This window comes from Dendrobium catenatum, unplaced genomic scaffold, assembly GCF_001605985.2.
Source record: "Dendrobium catenatum unplaced genomic scaffold, ASM160598v2 fragScaff_scaffold_716, whole genome shotgun sequence".
Classification (NCBI taxonomy): Eukaryota; Viridiplantae; Streptophyta; class Magnoliopsida; order Asparagales; family Orchidaceae; genus Dendrobium; species Dendrobium catenatum.
In genome coordinates this window covers 16,916,639-16,929,033 of record NW_021319178.1, presented here as the reverse complement: position 1 = coordinate 16,929,033, position 12,395 = coordinate 16,916,639, and the positions used below count along the sequence as shown (strand labels likewise).

The 12,395-nt window shown below is 34.6% G+C and overlaps 1 protein-coding gene across 1 annotated transcript; it reads right to left on the bottom strand.

The window, feature by feature from the left end:
* Positions 1-5,318: 5,318 nt before the first annotated feature.
* Positions 5,319-10,259, bottom strand: LOC110104064 (NADPH:quinone oxidoreductase). Its single transcript, XM_020833012.2, has 3 exons — positions 10,170-10,259; positions 9,848-10,039; positions 5,319-5,810 (listed from the first exon to the last, which is right to left on the bottom strand). The coding sequence occupies exons 1-3, from the start codon at positions 10,249-10,251 to the stop codon at positions 5,512-5,514; spliced, it is 573 nt and encodes a 190-aa protein (XP_020688671.1). The 5' UTR covers positions 10,252-10,259; the 3' UTR covers positions 5,319-5,511.
* Between the last annotated feature and the right edge of the window lie 2,136 nt (positions 10,260-12,395).

The following is a 12,395-nucleotide window of genomic DNA, read 5'->3' as shown; positions in this document are numbered from 1 at the left end:
TGGAGTTGATAGCTAGTTTGAATGGTTGTGTACAAGTAATGGTTGTTTAGTAGTGCTGGTGAGAAGATGGCAAAGGTCTAATGGTGATTCTCCAATGACAATGATGGTCTAACGATGGTGGTAGGATGTGTCAATCCAAGCATGTTGGTTGGGTAGCGATTGTTTCACGGCAGTGGTCTAGCGACTATAGTGCTCTGAAGGTGCTGATCAAGCAATGGCAGTCTGATGCAAGTGATCTAGTGACGGTGGTAGTTCGACAATGACAGTGATCCGATAATAATGGTCAAGTTGCAAGCTGGAATCGTCGGATGACAATGGTTGAGTGGCTGAGGTTGACACTGATGGTCCAATCATGGTGATGGTCGTCCAATGATAGTCATTGCACAATGGAAGTCGGACAATAATCATTGGGCAATGAAGGTCTAATGACAGAGATCATGTGGCAACTGTGGAGATTGCACAGTGTTGTAAACCTAGGAATTTTTTTTTAAATAAAATGATTATATATTACAAAGATAATAAAAGTAATATTTATTGAAGATATATAATTTAAAAATAGTACATCAAAAATAATATGAATAAAATTAAGACTCATGTAGCACTTATGGAGAATGAAGGTTTATAAAACTAGTTTGAATTAATTAGGATAAGATGCATGATTATGATGATAATGATTTTGCAGGATAGGAAAACTAGCCTATAAAATCTGTCTTTTTGCAGGTGAAAACATCTGACTTTTGATCTTGTGAGCACCCTTATGTGTTTCTCTAAATATTATTTGCTTGAGCTTAAGAAGGAATATAATCATAATGGATAAGGCTGCAAACGAACCAACCCGAGCTGAGTATGTGAGTGTTCATGTTTGTGTTCATTTAATATTAGGTTGTTCAAGTTTGGTTCATGTTTGTTCGAGCTTTATTGTTTGTGTTCATGTTTGGTTCATTTAAATTAATAAGTATTAATGTTCGGTTCATGTTCGTTCGTTTAGTGCTTAATTATCGAGCTTTAAACAAACAAACATGAATGAGTCATAAACGAGCTATACTTTTAGTGTTTGTGAACTTAATTAACAAACAAGCTTTATCGAGTTTCCTAACAAACAATTACATCGAGCATGTTCGCGAACATATCTAACGATTTTTTTTTAACTATCAAACAAACACGTTCATAAACATATCTATGAACAAATACATTTATAATAAAAGCAATTGTCTATGTAACAAAGGCAGTGTTCAAGTTTGTTTATTTAAGAATCGAGTATCTAAAATATTGTTCAAGTTTGTTTGTTTAGTTAATTAAACGATCACAAACGAGCTTTAGTCGAACCGAACAATGAATAGCTCGTCGAACGTTTGGTTCGCTTGCAGCCCTAATAATGGAAACTTTCAAAGATGAGTGGAAGCTTTCATGAGTTTCAAAAAAATTGATTGACATGTAGATAAACTTAATAATAAAGCTCTGTGATATGTGGACAACTGAGAGAGAAAATTGTGGATTTAGAAGGGCATAGAAAAAATATCTCAGCTAAAGAGGATTAATTCATTTCATTCCATGCCTTAGTACTCTCTAAAATGAAGTAAATATATATTACAAGCCTTATTTTGTTACTTATCAATTCTAATGGAACTCACTCTACCTATTATAACCTCTTGTAATTATTTATGGATCAATTATCTACCATTATACACCACTTGAAAAGTGATCTTACTCTCGAGGTCAACAAAATAAATCTCCACAAATAACGAGATAAATTCAAATAAGATACACATACATGATCTGCAGGCTATGAAATGTAGGTATCAATATTGATGAAATTATAGGAGATGGGAGCCCATTTCTTCTGACGATTCACAAGCAAAAATTGAGGTATCAATTAGTCCTCCACCTATATAGTTAGTTCCTGCAATTATTCTAATGTGATTGGATTTTTCCTTTGGTATGCTTGAAATATAATGCACCTAAATTGCAAGTGAGATAAATTTATTATTTGATTAGAGGTTGAAGTGTGCATTGTTGGTTTGTCAATTAGAGTAGGTGTTTACTATTTTTAAGGGTCCAATGCTTCACAAAGTGGTTGGAGCTTGAAGGTTTTGTGAATTTCTGTACTTGCATATGAAGTCAGGCAATAGATGGATCCAAGATAAATAAGTCGAGCTTGTATAAGATTTTGTTTGTGACAACTCTCTTAATACTTTCTAAAATAGCTTTTTAGTTAAAAATTTTCTTAAATTGTTTTTTTTTTTTTTTTTTGTGCTAGAACGTTGTTTTAAAAAGTAATGAAAAAGTTGTTCCAAACAAAGCCTAAGTCATGGAGTCATCAATGCCATTGTGTTATCAAGGTATATTAATAGAGTTTGATTTGATAAGAGATGGTTATAGATAAAACTGTGTATGCCATCGACTATGGATAAACAAAGATGAATTAGAAGTTTTCTTATTCATTTTAAGAGGGCACTTACCAATAAGAGTTCAACGAAGCATTAATTGGTAGAACTATGAAGGGTTAGGAGATAAATAATTATTTGAGCTTCTTAAAAACTCTAGAAATTAGAGGATTGAAAAGGGGGAAAAGAAGAATCTCAACATAGAGATGCAAGACCCATTTAGTTCATTATCAACCCAAATTTAACCCATTTTATTCTTACAAATAGTAGAACTAACATTAACCACTAACCCATACAAGTCCTTATAATTATCCATCAATTACCTATCATATGACCATGTATATAACACCTCTTTAAATTGCACATGTAAGCCTCCACAAGAACTAATGAATGCATATTGATAATTTCTTAAAACCATTATAAGAATATTATTTATTTGTAATTGAATTTGCAACTAGCAATCATGTTTGATTATAATAGACATTTTTAAAAATTTATTGATTGTTAGACCTAATATATAATTATTATTCTTTTGTGCTACTAATTTGGGATCCTATCTAAAAAGTTTACATGTGTCTAATAAATTGGACTCCCAAACCCTAATACCAATTGTCTTTTATTCTCCCTTTTGAAAAATGTTATCATATTATGAAAGAATATGCTATAGGAATTTTTTTTCTTTCTATCTAATAGAAGTTAACTTCAATAACCCTCCAAGTCCAATCAAAATCACTACAGGAAATTCGTGTCTTACCGGCGGCCAAAATCCGTCGGAAATTAGCATTTCCAGCGAATTTCCGACGGATTTTTTTCTGATGGTAAAACGCGCGTCGGAAAAGCAGCTCCGGAGTAAAATAAGCCGCCGGAAATATTTCCGGCGGAATAATTCTGCCGGTACAATTTCCGGCGGACTATTTTGCGCCGGAATTTAAAAAATGAAAAAAGGTAAAAAAAGAACTATCGGATCAGCCATCCGGCAAGCCAGAGCAACTCTCTCACGGGCTGCACCAGCCCAGCCAAATCGAAGACGCTCCAGAAACCCGCCCACGACAGAAATGACTGCACCGCCCGTGGCTAGCGGACCCGCGCAACACGACCTGCCTTAGGCGGGATTCGAACCCTCGCCAAACCTTCAAAGAGGCCCCAACCACTATGCCGCTTATTCAAATTTAAACAAAAGCCGTTACCTGTTTAATCAAATTAATTAATGTAATCTAATTTTATAAATTTATTTTAACAACCCTAATTAATTTACTTTGATAACTAATTATTAGTTTAATAATATTTAATTTAATACTTAAGTATTAATTATTATTTAATTAATTTAATTTAATAAAATCTAATTAAAATATTTTTTTGATAATAAGTTCTTAATTATTTAACTTAATTTAATAAAATAATAAATTATAAATATTTATTATAGTCTCTTTTTTTTCAGAATTCCGTCGAAAATTCCGTCGGAAATATTATGTCTGAAAACCAATCAAAAATTTCCGGAAATCTGCCGAAAAATCTGTCGGAAAATGTTTCGTCGGTAATCCGCGGGAAACGCCGCCGGAATTGGTGATGAATTTAGTTCCGCCGGAAATAAGCTGTTTTCCTGTAGTGAATATTCCAATTGCATAGATCTTGGTGATTAGCCAAAAACATATTGACATCTCATTAACCATTTTTAACCATTATGCCATGAGAAGGCATTAATAAGTCCAAGTATCATTTATGTAAACCTTCAACAAAAGAGAAAATGATTAAAATGATATCTTTTTAGAGTATATTTATTTTACTGTATATTTTTTCTCCAAATTTAGTCACAAATCTACTCATATAAGATAATAAAAAAAATAGGAAAAGTTCACATGTTTTTATTCTCTAATTTGATCCCAAAACTCATTCATATTTAAAAAAATAAAAAATATAATGAAGAAACCTTGCATCACTTCTTTTTCTCCAATTTGTTCCATAAACTTTCCAAAAACATGACTTATTTTAGTCTGTTTTATTTGTTTTTTAAGAAATGATTTTATTGAATGATCAAAATAGTTATACCTGATATATCTGCTAAAAAATTGCATGATTTGTCATGAATATCAAGACAAAGTTGGAATTGGAAACTTCTGAAATTCAATTCAATAAGAACTTCAATTTAGAGTAAAACTGAATGACTTTCTGAGATGAACCTAACAATGCCAAAGATTGTCAAATCCGAGCCAGAATGAACCCAAATCAAACACTTGAAGCATGAATGGAAACTTCAAACATTAATTGGATGGCCAAATGATCTCCAAAATAGACATACTTATAGTCAAATCGAGCAGCTTGATGAGACAAATCCAACGAGCCCAAGATCACTCAATTATGACATCATTAAGGCACTTCAATGCTTAAAGAATATTTTATGATCAAGAGAATTAATATGGACCGTACAATAGAGTATTTTTTTATTTTGGTTCAAATTACCAAAATTCTCATTCAAAAAAACCTATAAATAAAGTGCATTTCCTATATGAGGAGAGAAGGAAGAATAAAGAGAACTACAAAGAGCTCTTTTATATTTTCCAACCATCGCCACCGACAACCACTATCAGCTATTGTCACCGACAACTATCATTGCCACCGACGATCAGCATCAGAAATCGCCATCATCTCAAGAATACTGATAAAATTTAACATTGTTGTTGGGTATAGCTATATGTACGTGGACACCTACTTTGAATCATTGACTATTTTGTGATCCTAACCTCTAGTCGTGTGACTTGGCCTAAGCTAGTCCCATCTCTTTATTGTTTTATTTCATCATTTAATTACTACAAATGTTTTAGTTAATAAAGCTCTCTAAATTAAATTGTGCAAGATTCTTTTTCAACATCACTTAAACATTTAAGTCCTGCATCATTGAATCTTGAAAAACACCATGCATCTTTTTAAGCAATTCTCTAAAATAAAGTGAAGGAATGCAATAAGAAAAATAAATTTCAAATTCCTTCCACATTACTCTTTCCCTTAATAACCTCATAAGCTGAAGCCTTATTTGGCACTAATAGTATCCTGCATAGTTTTATGCTTCATTGAAACTTACAAGCAGAAAAGGCAACATATTTCATGAATAAATAAAGACAAGTGAGTGGCATTACTTCTGGAGCCTGAGGGTAAATGCCTGAAGGGATAACAGAACTTGCTTAAGCTTCTCTCTGATTTCCAGATCAATGAGATTTCCATTTTGATCAAACTTCTGAGGAGGCAGAAACGCCGCAACAAATAATTCAGGCTTGTTGATGAAGTGGAGGTCCACGAAAACCCCAATCTGTCGAAGATGGTATTGGGATCTGCCACCTCCAAAACCTCCTCCTGAACTCACAACGGCTGCAGTCTTGCCTGCCCAGACATTTGGGGGCCTTGATGCCCAATCAATTGCGTTCTTCAAAGGAGCTGCAGTAAGAGGGAAATTCAAAAATATAATATATGTCCGATCAATTGCATTCTTCTAAGACTTCGTTTGTGACAGCTTTCTTACTGCTTTGTTATTTAGATTATAATCATAATTTATGTTTGACTACTGTTTTTTTTGTGCTTTCAAAAAACATTTGTATGAGAAAGTTCTACAACAATAAAATATTACTTTCTCTATAGCAGCTTTATAAAACAATAATAAAACTATCATATCCATAACCTAAGTCCTCGTGAATAAGGTTTTATTTGTGATAGCTTTCTTTTTGCTTTCTGAAGCAAATTTTAGTATAGAAAAATCTAATTTAAAAATTTTTATACTAAAAATTTGTTTTAAAAATTAGTAAGAAAGCTGTTCCAATCGAAGTCTAAGCTATTCTCTCAAACTATTGAATTGAAAGTTACAAGTCTACTACTTAACCACTAGGACATGATAAGGATCTTGGCATTTTAAAGAGCTTTGTAGCAAAACGCAAAAGCAGAATTCCTTTCATCAAGGAAAAAGTGAAGGAACAGAGCTAAACAACAATAGTAAATGCTCTTTCCTCAAGAATCTTAATAGGAGACTAAGGTATAAAAAAATAACCAAAAATGTTCAGATGACTAATTAAGATGATGTAGCACTAGATCAAGGAAAGAGGTACAAGCAGCCCATTTAGATTCAAACAGCCTAACTCAACTTCAGAAAATGATAAACCGTTGATGAAAAAATTTACATTTGGGAGAAGCAAGAGGTGTTTATTGCAAAAAAATCTATTTGTTGTGGAAAATATCATGATTTTGCAGTAGCAAATACATGACATTACTAGTGACAGTCAGTCATAGTGCAAAAATGAAAAATTAGTCCACTTGCTCTAGTAATCCTTGTGCAAGTTAGTCTTATTATGTATTGGGATCCTAAAACTCCCTATTAGATCAAGTAATAATTTTTACACAACAGATCTAAAGGCAGTCCAAAAGCACTGAACACATGACTGATTTGATTCAATTCAAATAAGGCTTCGTTTGGGACGGCTTTTTTTCTGCTTCTTAAAGCAGCTTTTTAGTACAAAAATAAAAAAATTTGTACTAAAAAGCCGCTTTAAGAAGGGGTGACTACTCCTGGAAGTCCCGTTGACAAAGAGATTGTCTTATATCTCCTGTGGAGAACTACTCTCGAACTAGTCTTCTGTTAGACCGGTCCAGAGAGGACCGGTCCAGCCGGCCCAACCATTGGGCCGGCTGTGTTCATTTACGGGAGAAGAAGGCGGGCGGAAACAACAGGGAGCCGGAACCGCAAGGAGGCAATCGGGTGGGGTCCACTTGCTTTTCAAATTGAATCTTGGAGCCAAAAGGAGTGGAAGCAAGGGCAATTAGGTCCTTTTATGTTATTTTTGAATTGTATGCTTTAAGTATGGAGAAAAGGATAGATTAGGGTTATGTTGAATTTGCTTGAAGTTTTTCTTGTTCTTCTTTGGTGGCTAGGCTCTAGATCGAATTCTAGAGATTGGGAGAGTGCGATCCTCCTCTTGAATAAAGGATCCTTGTATCTTTGTTATTTTCCTTGCATCTACTAGTAAAATACAAGCTTTTTCTCCACTATTTCTCTCAGATTTGCTATTTTTTTCCCACTTTTTTGTGCCAATTCCTGCTATGGACAGCAGGTTCTCACTGTTTCTTGCGTCGAAAGTGGTTAGGAAATACTTGAAATCAAGTATTTCCTATCATCTTCGTAATTCATGTTGTAGGGCATTACGGGGGAATTCAGCAATGTGTTGTTGGGTTAAGTCTTCGGGGACGTCCGGAGGAATATGAGGTTGGCGGCCTGCGCACAAAGGATGGGTAGAGCTTGCTGTGTCAGCAAGCTCATTTTCTATATGTGTCGGAGGGCGCATCCTTGGCGACGGAAGGGAAATCTCGACATGAAGATGTTCAGGTTGAACATCTTCGAGTCTTGGTGGATCTCGAGGGAGAGGGATATCTTCTTGGGGTGCTAGTGTCGGTCCTCGAGTCTATCGCAAGAGTTGAAGGATCTCGTTCTGAGACTCCTCAATCTTTCTGATACAATCTTCCAGGGAAGGTCCTGATGTTTCTTCCCCAGTAGGGTTTCACCCCCAGGGTGAAAAGAAGCAGATGTCTGGCATCCCTAGTTTTCATGTAAGGATTCCTAAATTGATGTGAATTGAAGCGTGAGGCTCCCAAGATGTGATGGTTATGCCTGTTGGCCATTAGATGAGTGCTTAAGATAGTGGGATTGAAGCTTCCCACAGACAGCGCCAAACTGTTGCGGGCTAAAATATACGCAGCGATGGAGTTTTAATTCTACATCTAAGCATTATACGGATATCCAGCTCACACAGAGAAAACACAATATTTTTTACATGAAAAATCCCGAAAAGGAAAAAATCACGGGGCCTAGCCCAGTTGAAAAGACTCCACTAGAATTTGAGTTGAGTATAGTGGGCTGACTTGTCCTTGAGGGTGATCAGATTACAAATGTCAACTATATGATTGAAGTCTAGTGTCAAATATTGCGTCACTTGGAAGTTCGAGCGTCAGTTGATAGTCCGACAGAGACTTGCCGGAAATCTGGCGTTAGTTGATGGTCTAACGGAACTCAGGCCTTCAGGTGGTGGTCCGGCGAAGATCAGACCTTCAGGTGGTGGTCCGGCGAAGCTGAGGCCTTCAGGTGGTGGTCCGACGGAGTTCATGCCCTCAGGTGGTGGTCCGGTGGAGTTCAGGCCCTCAGGTGGTGTTCCGACGGAGTTCAGACCCTTAGGTGGTGCTCCGGAGGAGTTCAGGCCCTCAGGCGGTGGTCCGGTGGAGCAACGACGTTAGGCGGTGGTCGAGGAGGAGCAAGAAGGCAAGAGCTATCTCTGATCTCTGTCTTGAATTCTTTGGATTGGGGTCCCTTTTCAAGAGAACATGGAGCTCTATTTATATATTTTTAAAGTGGCATGGCCTGTAAATATGTGAGATATCAAGGACAAATGGGGAGTGGTTGGATGAACGGCCGATGTTGAATCCCTTGATCATGGACCGTTTGATGGACATTTGAGTGTCTTAGTGATGTCAGAATTTGGTGTCTTGGGCTTGTTGGATTCATCTCGTCATGCCGCTCGATTCCACTACGGGAAAACACGCGATTACCGTCGGATTTTCCGGCGAAAATTTTTGCGCCGGTACGAACGGCGCAGTTAACGGCGGAATATTCCTAAATCTTGCGACGGAAAACTTACGACGCATTTGCCGGCGCATAATACGACGGACATCTTCAGGCGTCCCATGCGCCAGTAAAATGCGTAGGTAAAACGAGCTCTGAACCGATTCCGTCGCACGTTACGGCGGAAACATACCGGCGAACAGTACCGACGAAACTTCCGCCGGCTTATTTAAACTCAACGACTTATTTCCGTCGCACATTACGACGGATCTTATTTCCGTCGGACACTCCGTCGGAACGTCCGCCGGTAAATTCGACTATAAGCATGTTATGTTTGGAAACGGTTTGGTAATCCAAATTATGATTCGAATCTTCCAACAACGCTTATTTGGACCCAATTGGGCTCGGATTGAGTTGGATTTTGCGTCGTTGGGTTCGTACTCTCGAGATGTTCAGTTTGATCGTAAGTTAACTGAAATCGGAGTTTGGATGGTTCCAATTTTAATTTCGAAAGTTTCCAACTTAATTTTACATCGAGATTTGTGCCGATCAAGATAATTTTTTGATGAAGTAAAATTATTTTAACTTGGCGTGACTACCTAATTTTTTCCTTTTCAATGATTTTCCACATAAAAATTTTGTATTTTTAAATTCTCTATTTATGTGTTGGATATCTGCACAACAATGAGGCGTAAAATTCTAGTTCTATCGCCGCATATATTCTAGCCCGCAACATTTTCCAACCCATTTTATTCCTAAAACAAAACCCTCCATCCAATAACCTTCACAAAACCTACTTATCCGTCAAAGAATATGCATTAATTAGAATAATAATACTTAATGGGAAAATTAAAAGGGGAAAAATGCCGATTCTTACCAGCGACGGAGTAATTGTTCTCCGGTGAAGCGAACAGGAAAGCATCAGCTTCAACTATTTTTCTGCGGAAAGCCTCGATGACGGGAGGGTAAGTTCCGTTAACCTCAAGATCAGTATTGAGCAAGGGAAGCTCGGAGATGTCCACGTGCTCGATCTCTATCCCGTCAATAGACTCCCTGGAGAGTTCCACAGCTTCGCGATAGAACAAATAGATTCACTGATTAAGAAATTCAAAACGAAAGAAAGAAAAAAGAAGCAGAAGAAGAATAGGAATTGGGGAAGCGGCAGAAAAGAAAGGGAAAGTGGAAAATTAGAGAGATACCGCTTCGGATGAGTCCGCTGTTGAAGGAGGCTTTGCGGAGAGAGCCGCTTATAGCCACTACCTTGATTGCTTTCGCCGCCATGATCGCCACTCACTTCCCTTGCCGCCTGCTCCTTGCAACTCGATTGCTTTGTTGTCGAAATTGCATCTCATGGGTTTATTATTATAGCAGGCGGGAGATAATGCCGTCAGCATGAGAAAAAGTATCGTGCACATGCTGCACGGTAGTGTACCACGTGGCATAGAATAATTAGGCAAGGATGTCCTGAAAAAATTTTATTCTTTTTAAAATTATTAAATAATCCAAATTTTAACATAACAAAAAATTTTATAGTTAATTTTTATTTTCTAAAAATTAATTTTTATTAATGTAGAATTTTTAAATAAATGAAAATTTTACATTTTTTAACTAATACATTTCATTATTCTCAAAATTTGAAAATAAATAGAAATTTAAAATAAAATAATTTAAAATTTTTTAACTAAATTTATTTCAATATTCTAAATTTTTTGAAATAAATAATTTTTTTTATTTAATAAAGTAATTTATATTTTTTAAATGCTTCAAAATAACTAAAACTTTATAATGCTTTAAAATAAATTATAAATTTAATTGGAACAATAAAACTTCGGTCACAAATATATTAGCATAAGAAAAAGAAGCACCCTTTGATATCTAACATCTTTAAATCCGGATTTTTTGTAAACATGAAAAACCAAAGTTTTCACATAGTATTTTTTATCGAAAAATAAATATAATTTCTTTCGTACCCGTCGCTCAATGAGAAAATGGGTCAGATTCTGCAGGATCAACAAACTTATGGGACTTCAGGAATGAAGGAAGGGAATCAAAATAAATTCGAAATGAAATAAATATCCAAAAGAAAGAAGAAAAAAATTACAATTTTTAGAAAGGTTCATCTTTAAAATATTAGATTTTGTTGTGCCCTAATTATTTATTGAAGAAGGTGACGAAGGCTAAATCAACTCTTATGGGAAAACTATTATCGAGAAGAGCCGAAGATAACATCCTCCTTGCACGGAGAATTTATCATTTGAAGTTGAATCATGAAATTTTAGACTTCGTTTGAGATAATTTTTTATTGTTTTATGAAGCAATTTTTTAGTAAAAAATATTTTGAATTAAAAATTTTTATACTAAAAATCTGCTTCATAAAACATTAAGAAAGCTATCTCAAACGAAGCTTTAGTGATAAACTTGTTTTTTTTTCTCCCAATTCCATTAATGACAATCGATGAACAGTATAAATTAGTTACATTGGCAAGGAATTTTTTTTTTAATTGTTAAATTTATTTTGAGACTTATATTTTATTTGAGATGACTTTTATACTATTTCATAAAGCAATTTTTTAGTAAAAAATAAAATAAAATTTTTATACTAAAGACAGCTTTAAGAAGCAGTAAGAAAGCTATCCCAAACAAAATCTTCAATTGTAATGAAATAGCACATCAAAAGTAGGATCATGTTGAGGATAGTGCATTAATGAGCTATTATAGTAAGTAAATAACGCTACAACTATCAAAAAGCAAGAAGAAAAAAGGTTTTAAGATAACACAACAATTAATTATTTCAAAATATCCTTTTAAAACTTTTAATCAGAATAAATATCAAAGCTCTTAAATTTGCTTTAAGATTAATGAAATATATAAATAATTAATATTGTACAGAAACAAAATATATCTAAAGGGTTTGGCATATTTTCTCATCATTTTCTGATCAGAATATTCTGATAAATTCATTTTTTATAAGATATAACTAAAAAAAAAAATATTGGGTTATAATATGCTAATAAAATTTAATTAGGTTGAATTATAAAATCTCTAAATTCATTTTATGATAAATATCATATAAATTGAGTTATTAATTTTTATATAAAAATTTAAAAATTTTGAAATTTATTTTGATCAATTTTTAGTCCTTTCTTATTAAACTTTTGTTTGAACATTTTTCTCCCAATAAATCTGGAAAGAATCTGACCTCGAACTCGTCCAGATTCAATCAGACTGTGACATCGATCGCCTTTTGCTTAAATTGATCCAAGAGGTTATCGTAAAAGAAGATCGCTTCAAAATTGAATAAAATTTTAATTTGGGCCGACTCAAATGAGTTAAATTATGAGTCAAATTTTTTTATTCAGTTCAATTTTGAGCAATACATTGATGGGCTTAGAAAAATTTGAATTGTATTGAAAATATTGTGATAC

What these genes read in the sequence shown, in the direction of transcription:
- LOC110104064 (XM_020833012.2), bottom strand. Translation starts at nt 10,251, where the DNA reads ATGGCGGCGAAAGCAATCAAGGTAGTGGCTATAAGCGGCTCTCTCCGC. An exon ending in CAGCGGACTCATCCGAAGCG is followed by an intron (nt 10,040 to 10,169) that starts GTATCTCTCTAA and finishes TCTATCGCGAAG; the next exon opens with CTGTGGAACTCTCCAGGGAG. An exon ending in GAACAATTACTCCGTCGCTG is followed by an intron (nt 5,811 to 9,847) that starts GTAAGAATCGGC and finishes CTCTTACTGCAG; the next exon opens with CTCCTTTGAAGAACGCAATT.